At 50.5% G+C, this 12,026-nt stretch overlaps 1 protein-coding gene across 2 annotated transcripts in view; it reads left to right on the top strand.

The window, feature by feature from the left end:
* PAQR7 (progestin and adipoQ receptor family member 7) overlaps window positions 1–7,045 on the top strand; it is a 10,788-nt gene extending 3,743 nt beyond the window's left edge. The window contains exons 1-2 of one of the 2 annotated variants that reach the window (XM_006159420.3): window positions 271–780; window positions 5,073–7,045. In XM_006159420.3, coding sequence (XP_006159482.1) covers window positions 5,083–6,129 — 1,047 coding nt within the window. In that variant the 5' untranslated portion in view covers window positions 271–780; window positions 5,073–5,082 and the 3' untranslated portion in view covers window positions 6,130–7,045. Of the gene's footprint in view, window positions 1–270; window positions 781–5,072 lie in introns of those variants that run through there. The other variant, XM_006159421.2, reaches the window with a different exon arrangement.
* The last annotated feature ends 4,981 nt before the right edge of the window (window positions 7,046–12,026 follow it).

Below are 12,026 nucleotides of genomic sequence, written 5' to 3'. Positions count from 1 at the left end.
GAGGAGAATGGAGGAGAAGGGATTATGGCATGACCATCCCCTCTGGGGGGTGATTTCTCATTTTCTGTCTCTTTGTCTCTCTCTGTCTTTCTGGTGAGCACATGCGCCCTATAGCAAAAACCTCTCCCCCCAAAAAAAGAATTATTTTATTTAACTTCATTTATTTATTTTAATTTGACCAGCGAGGGACAGACCAAGAGAGAGGGAGAGAGAAAGTGAGAAAGCAAGCCGCCAGGTCCAAGACTCAGACCGTGGTCGGCCATGTGGGAATCCAGTGCCCTTACCCACCATGCCACCTGCCTTTGTGAGCTTTTATAGTGTCTGCTTTCTCTTTTACTCCTAACTTCCTTCCATTCTGTTTCCCACTGAGTAAGGGGGCAGGAGCCCGTCACGTTCGCCTGACATCCCTCTCCTAGGCCCTGGTACCTGGTCCCAGTCTGGCTCCACCCTCATCCTGCTGTGTGGTCCTGGGGAAGCCCGGCCTCGGTCTCCCCACCTGGCTCATGCAGCGGTTAATTGTGAGCTTTGTCCTGCAGCAGACACCTGGCTGGGAGGGCACACAGTGTAGAGTGGGAGTGGTGATGGTGGGGAGCAGAGAGGGGTGGCAGCTTGTCTTGAGCCCCACCCACTGGTGACATCACACAAGACACCTCTAGTCTCTCGAAGCCCCACCCCTTGTGGCTGTCACCTGTGGAAGTGCCACCCAATGCTTGGCATCTGGTGAATTTGCCCAGTTCCACAACGACGTCATCAGCCTCCAGGCCTGAGAGAAGCCCCTAGGTACATGGTGCAGTTTGGGGGGATCGGAGGGGCTGCGAAGGGGTGCTGGGCTGGGCTGGGGTCCTGGAGCAGGCTGGTCCTGGCAGACGCCTCGGAGCGTGCCCCAATGGTGCCTCTGGATAGCCACCCTCGTCCTGGCTTTTGTTTGTCCCCTGCCCCTCTCTCCTCTCCCCTGGATTCAGAGTCCCTTTCCGTGGAGTCTAGAGATAGGGACTAATTCTGAAAATAGAGTTGATTAGGGCCAGCCGCGGCTCGGTAGTTGAGAACCTTACCCCACATGGCTGACTGCAGTCTGAGCTCTGGACCCGATGGATTGAAAAAAACACCGTGTTGGGACCAGCAGACGGCGTAACCGCTGGATATCCAGATCACTGGACTCCCATGCAGTCCACTGCAGTTCGAGTCCCGGACCCGGTGGCTGAAACTCACGCCGGGCGCATGTGCATGCGTGCCCAAGATCCCGAGAGGAGAATGGAGGAGAAGGGAGTGTGGCGTGGCCATCCCCCCTGGGGGGTGATTTCTCGCTTTCTGTCTCTGTCTCTCTCTGTCTGTCTGGCGAGCGCACATGCCCTATAGCAAAAACCTCTCCAAAAAAAAGAAAAGTTTTGCTAGAGAGTGTGTCTGCTTGCAGAGAGAGAGGAGGAAAGTGAGAAAACACTGCCCATAGGAGATGACCACGTTGCAACCCTGTCTCCTTCACTTCTCCTTTTTAAAACTTAACTTAAAATTTTTTAAGAGTTATTTTTACTTATTATCTTTATTACTATTTTTTGGAGAGGTTTTTGCTATAGGGCGCGTGCACTCACCAGAAAGACAGAGACAGAAAGCGAGAAATCACCCCCCAGAAGGGATGGCCACACAGCAGCATTCATTCCCTTCTCCTCCATTCTCCTCTCAGGATCTTGGGCATGCACGCACATGCGCCCAGTTTGAGTTTAAGCCACCAAGTATGAGACTCGAACCTCGGTCGACTACATGGGAGTCCAGTGACGTAGGCATTACACCATCTGCTGGTCCATCATGATTGTTACTATTTAAAATTTGCTACAAGGCACAGTGAATTGCCCAGTCCAAGGCTTGAATTACAGTCGACTGTGTGGCAGTCCAGTGCCCTAATTACCATGCGACCTGCAGGCCCCTCCATTTCTCCTCAGATTGTCTGCAGGTTATCTATTTATTTATCTTTAATACAGAAATTTGGGTTAACAACACAATGATGATAAGCCTGACTTAAGCAGCTGGTGCCAGACAAAACTGTCCAATTATGAAATGACTAATGTTACCTTGTCTTCAAGGTGCAGTTTCAGGCAGTGGCTCATCGTGAGGGCAGGGTGTCTGGGCCGCCGGCTAGGTGGGTGGCCAAGGTGCTTAACTTGGCGACTAGGTTTCCTTATCTGGAAAATGGGCCTAATGATAGTATCTACCTCATAGGGTTGTCACAAAGATTAAATAAAGGACCAGCAGATGGCATAGTGGTTATGTCATTGTACTCCCACATGGCTGACCATGGTTCAAGTCCCAGACCTGGCGGCTTGAAACTACTGCCAGACATGGGTGCATGCATGTACGTGCCCCAAATCCCAAGAGAAGAATGGAGGAGAAGGGATTGTAGCATGGCCAGCCTCCCTGGGGGAGTGATTGCTCACTTTCTGTCTCTGTCTCTCTGGCAAATAAATGCATACGTCCTATAGCAAAAATCTCTCTTAGAAAAAAATGGTTAAATGAGTCATTTACACATAAAGTACTTAAAACAGTGCCTGGCACATGGCAAGTTGCTGGGTACGCATTTGCCCTTATTTGTTTCTATTTCTCTAATCTCTCCCAGACCACGAAGTTCCTGAGGGCAGGGATCAATCTGTTCTCTCTGGGCTCCAGTTAAGTCTAAGGCACAGAAGGGCTTAGTGTTTGCTAAACGAGTGAATGAATGGATGGATAATTGTGTGTGTTTTTGTAAAGAATTATTTAACTTCATTTATTTTTAACTTGACCAGAAAGGGACAGAGGGAGAGAGAGAGAGAAAGAGAGAGAGAGAAAGCTGCCAGGTCCAGGACTCGAACTGCAGTTCACCATGTGGGATTTCAGCGCCATTAACCACCATGCCACCTATTAACCCCATGTTTTTTATTTTTATTTTTTAGAGGTTTTGGCCATAGGATGTTGGGCTAGACAGAGACAGAGACAGTGAGAAATCACCCCCCAGGGTGAGTGGCCATGCCGCGATTCCTTGTCCATTCTCCTCCTGGGATCTTGGGCACGCACACACACGCGCCCAGTGTGTTTCAAGCCATCAGGTCTAGGACTTGTGCTATGGTTGGCCATGTGGGAGTCCAGCAACATAACCACTATGCCATCTGCTGGTCCTGGATGATTGCTCTTTTTTTAAATTATTTTTTTTAGAGAAATTTTTTCCTATAGGGCGTGTGTGCTCAAGAAAGAGAGAGGGGAAGTGAGAAGTCACCCCCTGAGGGGATGGCCATGGCGCATCCCTTCTCCTCCATTCTCCTTTCAGGATCTTGGGCATGTACACACACTCCCTGATGTATTTCAAGCCACTGGGTTGGGGATTTGAACCGTGGTCGACCATGTGGGAGTCCAGCAATGTAACCACTACGTTACCTACTGGCCCCAGATGATCGTTTGTTTTGTTTATAAGAGAGGTTTTTGCTATAGGGCTCCTGTGCTCACCGGAGAGACATGCAGAGAGACAGAAAGCGAGAAATCATCTGGGGGTTTGGTCACACCTCAATCCCTTCACCTCCATTCTCCTCTTGGGATTTTGGGCACTCATGAACATATGCCTGGTGTGAGTTTCAAGCCTCCAGGTCCAGGACTTGAACTGTGATTGGCCATGTTCGATTCCATAGACATAACCATTATGCCATCTGCTGGTCCCTGGATGATTGTGCTTTCAAAACTAAATTGTGAGACTGGCCTTGTAACCTAGTGGTTAAGAGATTGGATCCCACATAGCCAATTGTGTTGAGTCCCAGCTCTTGCAGCTTGAAAACATGCCTGGCACATGTACCAAAATCTCAGCAGGACGGCCAAACAGCCTGACAGGATGGAGAAATGGAGGAGGAGGGATTGTGGCACGACTCCACCTCTCAGCCTCTCTCCTCTCTTTCTCTGGCAAAAAAAAAAAAGAGGAAGTAAAGGCCAAATTGTATAATCATTAGAGAGCCGAGGAAGGGAGAGGGCATTAAAGAGGTCTCCCTGGAGGTGGCAGTTTAAATTGATCCTAAAGGATTTCAGCTGGGGGGAGTCAGCAGGTAGCATAGTGGTTAAGGAGCTGGATTCCCACATGTCTGACCACAGTTCAAGTCCTGGACCCAGTGGCTTGAAGATCACAACAAATAAATAAACAAATAAATATTAAAAAAAAAAAAGAAGAAATCACAAACCATGGGCAGTGGGGAAGAGGGGAAGGAGAACTTGAGGGAGAGAAGGGGCTGTCTTATGGGATTGGTTGTTCAGAAAATGTGGGGCCTTGAAGAGAGTGAAATGTTAAACTGTGATGACCCCCTCATTCAGCAAAGGTCGGGTGGCACTACTTGCTGAGCACGAGGGGTTCCCAGAAGAAAGTGAGCTGGCCTGCCTGCCCACCGTAGCGTGCCCGAGAAGTGTCACAGTGGCCAGGAGAAGACCCACCACAGGGCCAGGGACACATTCCAGAAAAAAGGGGTTTTGAGGAATGAATAGGAGTTTCCCAACAGAAGGGGTCTCAAGCAGAGGGAACAGCCTGTGTAAAGCTGTGGACACGTGAGACAGCAGTCCCAGGGGTGCCTCGGGGCTGAGCAGGAAGGCTGAGGGTCAGTGGGAGACCCTGGCCACTGCAGGGGCTGTAGGTAGGGCCGGCACACCTCTTACTAAGGTCATTGTCACATTGCTGGAGCAGGGACACCAGCTGGGAGAGGCCTCAGGTTCCCTTCTCGTGTATTGAACACGGTCAGGGCTGCACTTCACGGGAGAAACCAGCTGGGGCTGCCTGTGGGGCCTGAGTGGGAGCGAAGTGACTGAGGCAGGGAGCCCTGTCATGTACCGCATGCCTCAAACATGTTTAATACATGTTTGTAAGCACTTACCACGTGCTGGGTACTGTTCTAAGGACTTGGGACACGTCAGCGGACCAAATGATGGTCTCGGCTCTCCTGAGGCCGGACCGGGGCCTACCATTGGCTCCTCCTCTCTTCCCAAGCCCGCGGTCAGGGTGAGGGTGTGGGAGGGAGGCAGAGCTGGCATCAGAGCCCCGGCTTCTGTGACTGTCTCTGGGCTCTTTCCCACGTCCCGTGCAGGCCCACAGCCATGGCCATGGTACTGGCCCAGAAGCTCAGCCACCTCCTGCCCGGTTTGGGGCAGGCTGGCCAGGAGTCTCAGGCGTCCCTACAGCCAGAGCCCGTCTTCACGGTGGACCGCGCGGAGGTGCCGCCCCTCTTCTGGAAGCCGTACATCTACGCGGGCCCCCGGCCGCTGCACCAGACCTGGCGCTTCTACTTCCGCACGCTGTTCCAGCGGCACAACGAGGCGGTGAATGTCTGGACGCACCTGCTGGCGGCCCTGGCGCTGCTGCTGCGGCTGGCCCTCTTTGTGGGCGCCGTGGACTTCTGGGGAGACCCGCACGCCCTGCCCCTGTTCATCATCGTCCTGGCCTCCTTCACCTACCTCTCTTTCAGTGCCTTGGCTCACCTCCTGCAGGCCAAGTCCGAGTTCTGGCATTACAGCTTCTTCTTCTTGGACTATGTGGGCGTGGCCGTGTACCAGTTTGGCAGTGCCCTGGCGCACTTCTACTACGCCATCGAGCCTGCCTGGCACGCCCAGGTGCAGGCCGTCTTCCTGCCCATGGCTGCCTTCCTGGCCTGGCTCTCCTGCACCGGCTCCTGCTACAACAAGTACATCCAGAGGCCGGGCCTGCTGGGCCGCACGTGTCAGGAGGTGCCCTCGGCGCTGGCCTACGCGCTGGACATCAGCCCCGTGGTGCACCGCATCTTGGTGTCCCCTGACCCTGCCACGGATGACCCGGCCCTTCTCTACCACAAGTGCCAGGTGGTCTTCTTCCTGCTGGCTGCCGTCTTCTTCTCTGCTTTCGTGCCCGAGCGCTGGTTCCCTGGAAGTTGTCACATCTTTGGGCAGGGCCACCAGCTCTTCCACATCTTCTTGGTGCTGTGCACGCTGGCCCAGCTGGAGGCCGTGGCACTGGACTATGAGGCCCGGCGGCCCATCTATGAGCCCCTGCACACCCACTGGCCCCACAACTTCTCCGGCCTCTTCCTGCTCACCGTGGGCAGCAGCGTCCTCACTGCCTTCCTCCTGAGCCAGCTGGTGCGGCACAAGCTTGATCAGAAGACCAAGTGAGGGGAGGCGTGGGGGCGGGTCCAAGCGTGGCTCCACAGGGAACAAGGCCTGTAAAGTTGTTTGTGTCTGGCCCGCGGTGATCTCTGCGCACACCTCAGCTGCCCCGGGCTACACTACCTGTCCTGGAGTTGGGGACCAGGAGAGCTGCAGGCGTCTACTCCTGGGCCTGCCCCAGCTCCTTGCCCTAGGAGCAGGAGAGAGGGGAAGATGTGGGCCGCCCTGGCTGCCCCTGCACTGCCCCTCCCTAGGTGTAAGGCTGGGGGTCAGCTTGGGTCAGGATCCCAGTTAGGGCTCCCAGGCAGTCTGGGTCAGGGTGAAGGTGTAGGCCAGGGAGAGCTTTGAGCAGATGCAGGGGAGCCTTAACAATACACCTCTCTCCAGGTTTCACTGGTTGATGGGAAGGGGCAGGCCCCAAGCTCTTACTGTCCTTGAACCCCAGCTGGAAGTGTTGGAGCTCCAGAGAGCCCCACAGGTAAAGGTTGTGCCAGATGCAATTGGACCCCACCCTGTCTGCTCTGCCCATCGGTCACTATCCCAGACAATGAGCCCTGGGTCTCCTAGCTCTGACCTCTGCACCCACGCGGCCTGTGCCCAGCTTCAGTCCTGGTTCCTTGTTCACGGTTCAGTTATTCCATTCAGTGTTTCCTGGGTTCTGGCTGGGCCTGTGGATCAGTGAAGGAAGATGAAGGCTTTCATGTGGGAACAGACTGTCCAGGGAATAAGCAATCTGGAACCTCGGGCTCTGGGCTGGGGAGGGTGAATAGGAGTTTGCAGATGGAGACTAGAAGAGCATTCCAGGCAAGGTGGGAAGACCTGTGCAGAGTTCCAGAGGTGTGGAAGGAGTTAAGTGGGGCTGTAGCTAGGGGTGGCCTTGACGCGAGTATGTTCTGGGTGCAATAAAGTCACTGTGTTGATAGCTGCTTCGTTCTTTTCGACTTCTGTCCCAGGGAGCGGGCCCTGCTTACAGGATTGGGAGAGGTTTTCAGAGGAAGTTGGAGCCCTAGGAGTGGACAGCAGGGTATAGGGGAGCAGTTTCCATTTTATCTTGGCCTAGGGACAGGGTTGGGCATTATATAAAATACATACACAGGGACTAGCAGTTAGCGTAATGGCTATGTCGCTGGACTCCCATGTAGTCGACTGCGGTTCGGACCTGGTGGCTTAAACTCACGCCGGGCGCATGTGCGTGCGTGCCCAAGATCCCGAGAGGAGAATGAAGGAGAAGGGATTGCGGCGCGTAGCCCTCCCCCCTGGGGGAGTGATTTCTCGCTTTCTCTCTCTTTGTCTCTTTCTGTCTGTCTGGCGAGTGCACGTGCCCTATGGCAAAAACCTCTCCAAAAATAAATAAATAAATAAAATAAAATATATTCACATATCTACCTACCTATATATGAAATTTTCTTACTAAATGTAATTATTAAACACATTGAATTATAATATATTATATGCATTCAATTAAATAATGTATTTACTAAATATATTAAATTAAAAACATTATTTAAAAATTATTTATTATTAAATACATTTCAGAAGTAGTTAAAGAGTGTGTTTAAAAACATATAATCCTCATGGTGAGCAGAGAGCGTAGCAGTTAAGTTGCTGGACTTCTACATCACTGACTGTGGTATATATAATATATTATATGTATATATATAAAATATGGCCAGCCAGTGTCATGGTGGTTAAGGTGGCTGGATCTCACATGGCCGACTGTATGTTTTGAGTCCCACACAGCAGCCTGAAAAACATGCCAGGCTTTGTGTGTGTGTGTGTTCAAAATCCTGAGAGAAGGGAGAGAAAGAAGAGGAGGGATTGCAGCATGATTATCCCATGGGGGGACTTTCTCACCTTCCCTTTTCTGTCTCCAGTGAGTGCACACACCCCCAGGCAAAAGTTTAAAAGTATATATGTGTGTGTGTGTGCATACATACATATATACACATACATATACACACATATGTATATAATTCTGCTTTATAATTTGACAAAGATTTCATTGTTTGGTTTTTCCTTCAATCAAGGAGAATTTTGTTACCTTTTATAATAATGCAGGCGGGACCAGCAGTTGGCGTAATGGCTATGTCGCTGGATTCCCATGTAGTTGACCACAGTTCGAGTCCCAGACCTGGTGGCCTAAACTCACGTCGGGCGCATGTGCATGTGTGCATGCTCAAGATCCTGAGAAGAGAATGGAGGAGAAGGGATTGCGGCGTGGCCATCCTCCCGGGGTTGATTTTTCTCTTTCTGTCTCTCTGTCTCTCTCTGTCTTTCTGGTGAGCGCATGCGCCCTATAGCAAAAACCTCTCCAAAAATGAAATAAAATAAAATAATGCAGGCAATTAGGTACAATGAAAGAAAATTAGGATGTAAGATCAGAAAAAATACCCACGAAAATAAGAAATACCACTCCACTGAGGCCAGCAGATGGTGTAATGGTTACATCACTGGACTCTCGTGACTGTGGTTCAAGTCTCAGACCTGGTGAATTAAACTCATGCCAGGTGTGTGTGTGTGTATGTGCCCAGGATCCCAAGAGGAGACTGGAGGAAAAGGGATTGCGGCATAGCCATCCCCCCAGGGTGATTTCTTGTTTTCAGTCTCTGTCTTTCCAACAAGTGCACACACCCTGTAGCAAAAAGCTCTTTTTTAAATATATAATTCCTTTCCTAACAATTATTTTATTTACTTTTAATGTTTATTTATTTATTTATTTTAATTTGACCAGAGAGGGACAGAATGAGAGAGAGAGAGGGAAAGTGAGAAAGCAAGTTGCCAGGTCCGGGACTCGAACCGTGTCGGCCATGTGGGATTCCAGTGCCCTTAACCACCGCGCCACCTGCCAACCCTGCGAAAAGCTCTTAAAAAAATAAAAAAGAAATATGCTAAAATGTCCTGAGGGACCTATGAGATATATATAGCTATAGGAACTATATGACACATGGAAATTGTGTCATTGGGAGCCAGCAGGTGGCACAGTGGTTAGGGCTGAACTCCTACATCACTAAACGCAGTTCCAGTCCTGGATCCAGCAGCTTGAAACTCATGCCAGGTGTGTGTGGTTCGTGCCCAAAATCCCAGGAGGAGAATGCAGGAGAAGGAACAGCAGTATGGCCATCCCCCCGGGGGTGATTTCTCAGTTTCTCTCTCAGTCTCTCTTTGTTTCTCCTAGTGCATGTGCCCTGTGACAAAAACCTTTATAAAAATTATCTATTATTTATAACATCTATGGGGATTGTGGTCAGAGGTGAAAATGTTTCTAGACCACTGTGTAGATGGGGCCTGACTGCTCAGAGCACAGTAAGCCAATTCCTAAGAGGGAAGTTTGCTAACAGGAAGGCTTTGTTATGGAAGACATCAATAGGGAGAGCAGGAGAGTTCAAGATTCTTTAAGTATCATCCCCACACGAGACCAGCAGTTGGCGTAGTGGCTATGTCACTGGACTCTCATGTAGTTGACCGCAGTTGGAGTCTCACCGTGCGTGTGCATGCATGCCCAAGATCCTGAGAGGAGAATGGATTGAAAAAAAAAAATGGAAAGAATCTCCACAATCAAGTAGCGAGCCAGGCTTTTTTTTTTTCTTTTTATAGAGATTTTTGCTATGGGGCGCGTGTGCTCACCAGAAAGACAGAGACAGACAGAAAGCAAGAAATCCCCCCCCAGGGGGATGGCCATGCCACAATCCCTTCTCCATTCTCCTCTCGGGATCTTGGGCACGCACACACATGCACCTAGTGTGAGTTTAAGCCACTGTGTCTGGGACTTGAACTGCAGCTGACTACATGGGAGCCCAGAGACATAGCCATTACACTAACTGCTGGTCCTGCAAGCCAGACTTTTAAACCCAAGTCAAGAATGTGCTATTGTGAGGGTCTTGGGGTAGGAATTTGAATCTTTCCAGAGAAGATTTTTTTGTTTTTGTTTTTGTCATAGGGCAAGTTCACTTGCTGGAGACAGACAGCGAGAGGGAAAGTGAGAACTCACCCCTGGGGGAGGGCCACACCACAATCCCTTCTCCACTTCCTGTCACGATTTTGGGCACACACACACACATGCCCAGTATAATTTTCAAGCTGGGACTGGGACTCGAACTGTGGTTTGCCATGTGGGAGTCCTGTGCCTTAACCACTATGCTGCCTGCCGGCCTTTTTAACGTCATCCTTGATGGAGGGTGTTTTCTTGGTGCTGGGCAGTCTTGTGATTTTCTCCTCAGGTCTGGTCTAGGCAAGAACTCAAGACAAAGAGCCCTTGGGGCACCTGGATCTCCTTGATCTCTATATGCTACTTGTGACTGTCTTGCAAAATCTGGACAATGAAACTATCACAATGTGGTCACTTCAGGGCCATCATTGTAGATTGCTTAGTCGAGAGAAAGCATGAGCTCAGCTATTTGCATGAAGTAAATTACCTAGTATTCTAGGGCATCTTTCTTTTTTTAAGTACACAAGTTTGTGCACTAGTGTGGGTACAGGGAGAGACAGAGGTGAGAGGGAAAGTGAGAAACCACCCCACCAGGGGGTTGGCCATCCCACCATCCCTTCTCTTCCATTATCCTCCTGGGATCTTGGGCACACACGTACACATGCCCACCATGACTTTCAAGTCACCGGGTCTGGGACTTGAACTATTGTCTGCCATTTGAGAGTCCAGCAATGTAACCACTATGCCATCTGCTGCCCCCTTCCCCTTTTAACCTGGTAAATATTTAAGACTAATAAAAGGAAACCAATATTTTTTACTTTTCAGGCCAGCATCAAAAGTGTAGGAGTTGGAAGATCTGGAACTTAAGTCCAAAGTAGTATTTTTAACTGCGAGTATTTTCATTTTTGCCTTTTCAAGGTGCTTTCAGAATTTACAAAGCACTTTTACAAGTTCACTTAGCCCTCTTTAAAAATCTAAAGTTAGGGGTCAGTAGGTGGTGTGGTGGTTGGGGAGCTGGACTCCCACATGGCCAGCTATGGTTCAAGTACCAGACCTGGTGGCTTGCTTTCTTACTCTCTCTGTGCGCACGTGTTTTATAGGAAATTAAAAAATAAATAAAATAAATAATTACTTTTAGGAAATCATATTACATAGTAAGTGGTGAAAGCTGGTCTGACAGTTCTTGACTCCTAATTTTTTTGTACAGTTTTTGGTTTTGCATGCACTCCTGGGAGAGAGGGGAAGAGGGAAGGAATGTGAGACGTGGTGGGGAGGCACACTGCAGCTGGCCTGGGCATCGCAACCCCTTCTCCATTCTCTGGGTGCCCTGCTTAGCTGCTGACTCCAGGACTCAGAGTAGGTCATGTGGGATCCTTAAGGACACCACCTGCTGACGCCCTTGACTCCTAACTTTTACTTAAAAGCTTTCAAACCCTTTTCCATTCGGTTTCATAGATTTTCTTTCTTTTTTAATTTCCTAATTACAAAACAATTCGCACACTCGAGAGTCTGATAACCATGTAGCGTTGAGGACCCCAGCTGCGGAGTGGGCTGACCTGAGCCTCGGCTCCACGCTTACTTTGGGGATGACTGCGAGGATTCAGTGATGAGACAGGAACAGCGCTGAGACTCGGGTAATTCTACCTACCGTAAAAGAGTGTAATTCAGCCAAAAGGAAATGTGCATCCCTGTCGAGGTCGAGAACGGTTCCCATAGCAGTTTCTGGACCCCAGCTCCTGAAAGAGAACACCAGGAAGAACACAAACCCCAGGCGAACTAAAGGCGCTCCAAACACGCGAGGATCTGGCTCGGAAGCTGTCAGACTGTCCGGAGGGCTTAGAGGGCGTGTCCGACGGCGGGGCGTGTCCGACGGCGGGGCGTGTCCGACGGCGGGGCGGGGCCGGCGGGCGTGGCTCCGCCCCAGGCTTTGGCGCGAGATCCGAACGACGACGGCGCCGGCGGCCCTGGCCCTTCCCTC

Source organism: Tupaia chinensis, unplaced genomic scaffold (genome assembly GCF_000334495.1).
Source record: "Tupaia chinensis unplaced genomic scaffold, TupChi_1.0 Scaffold000628_1, whole genome shotgun sequence".
Classification (NCBI taxonomy): Eukaryota; Metazoa; Chordata; class Mammalia; order Scandentia; family Tupaiidae; genus Tupaia; species Tupaia belangeri.
The sequence above is the reverse complement of the archived record's forward strand: the minus strand, read 5'-3'. Positions and strand labels throughout refer to the sequence as shown.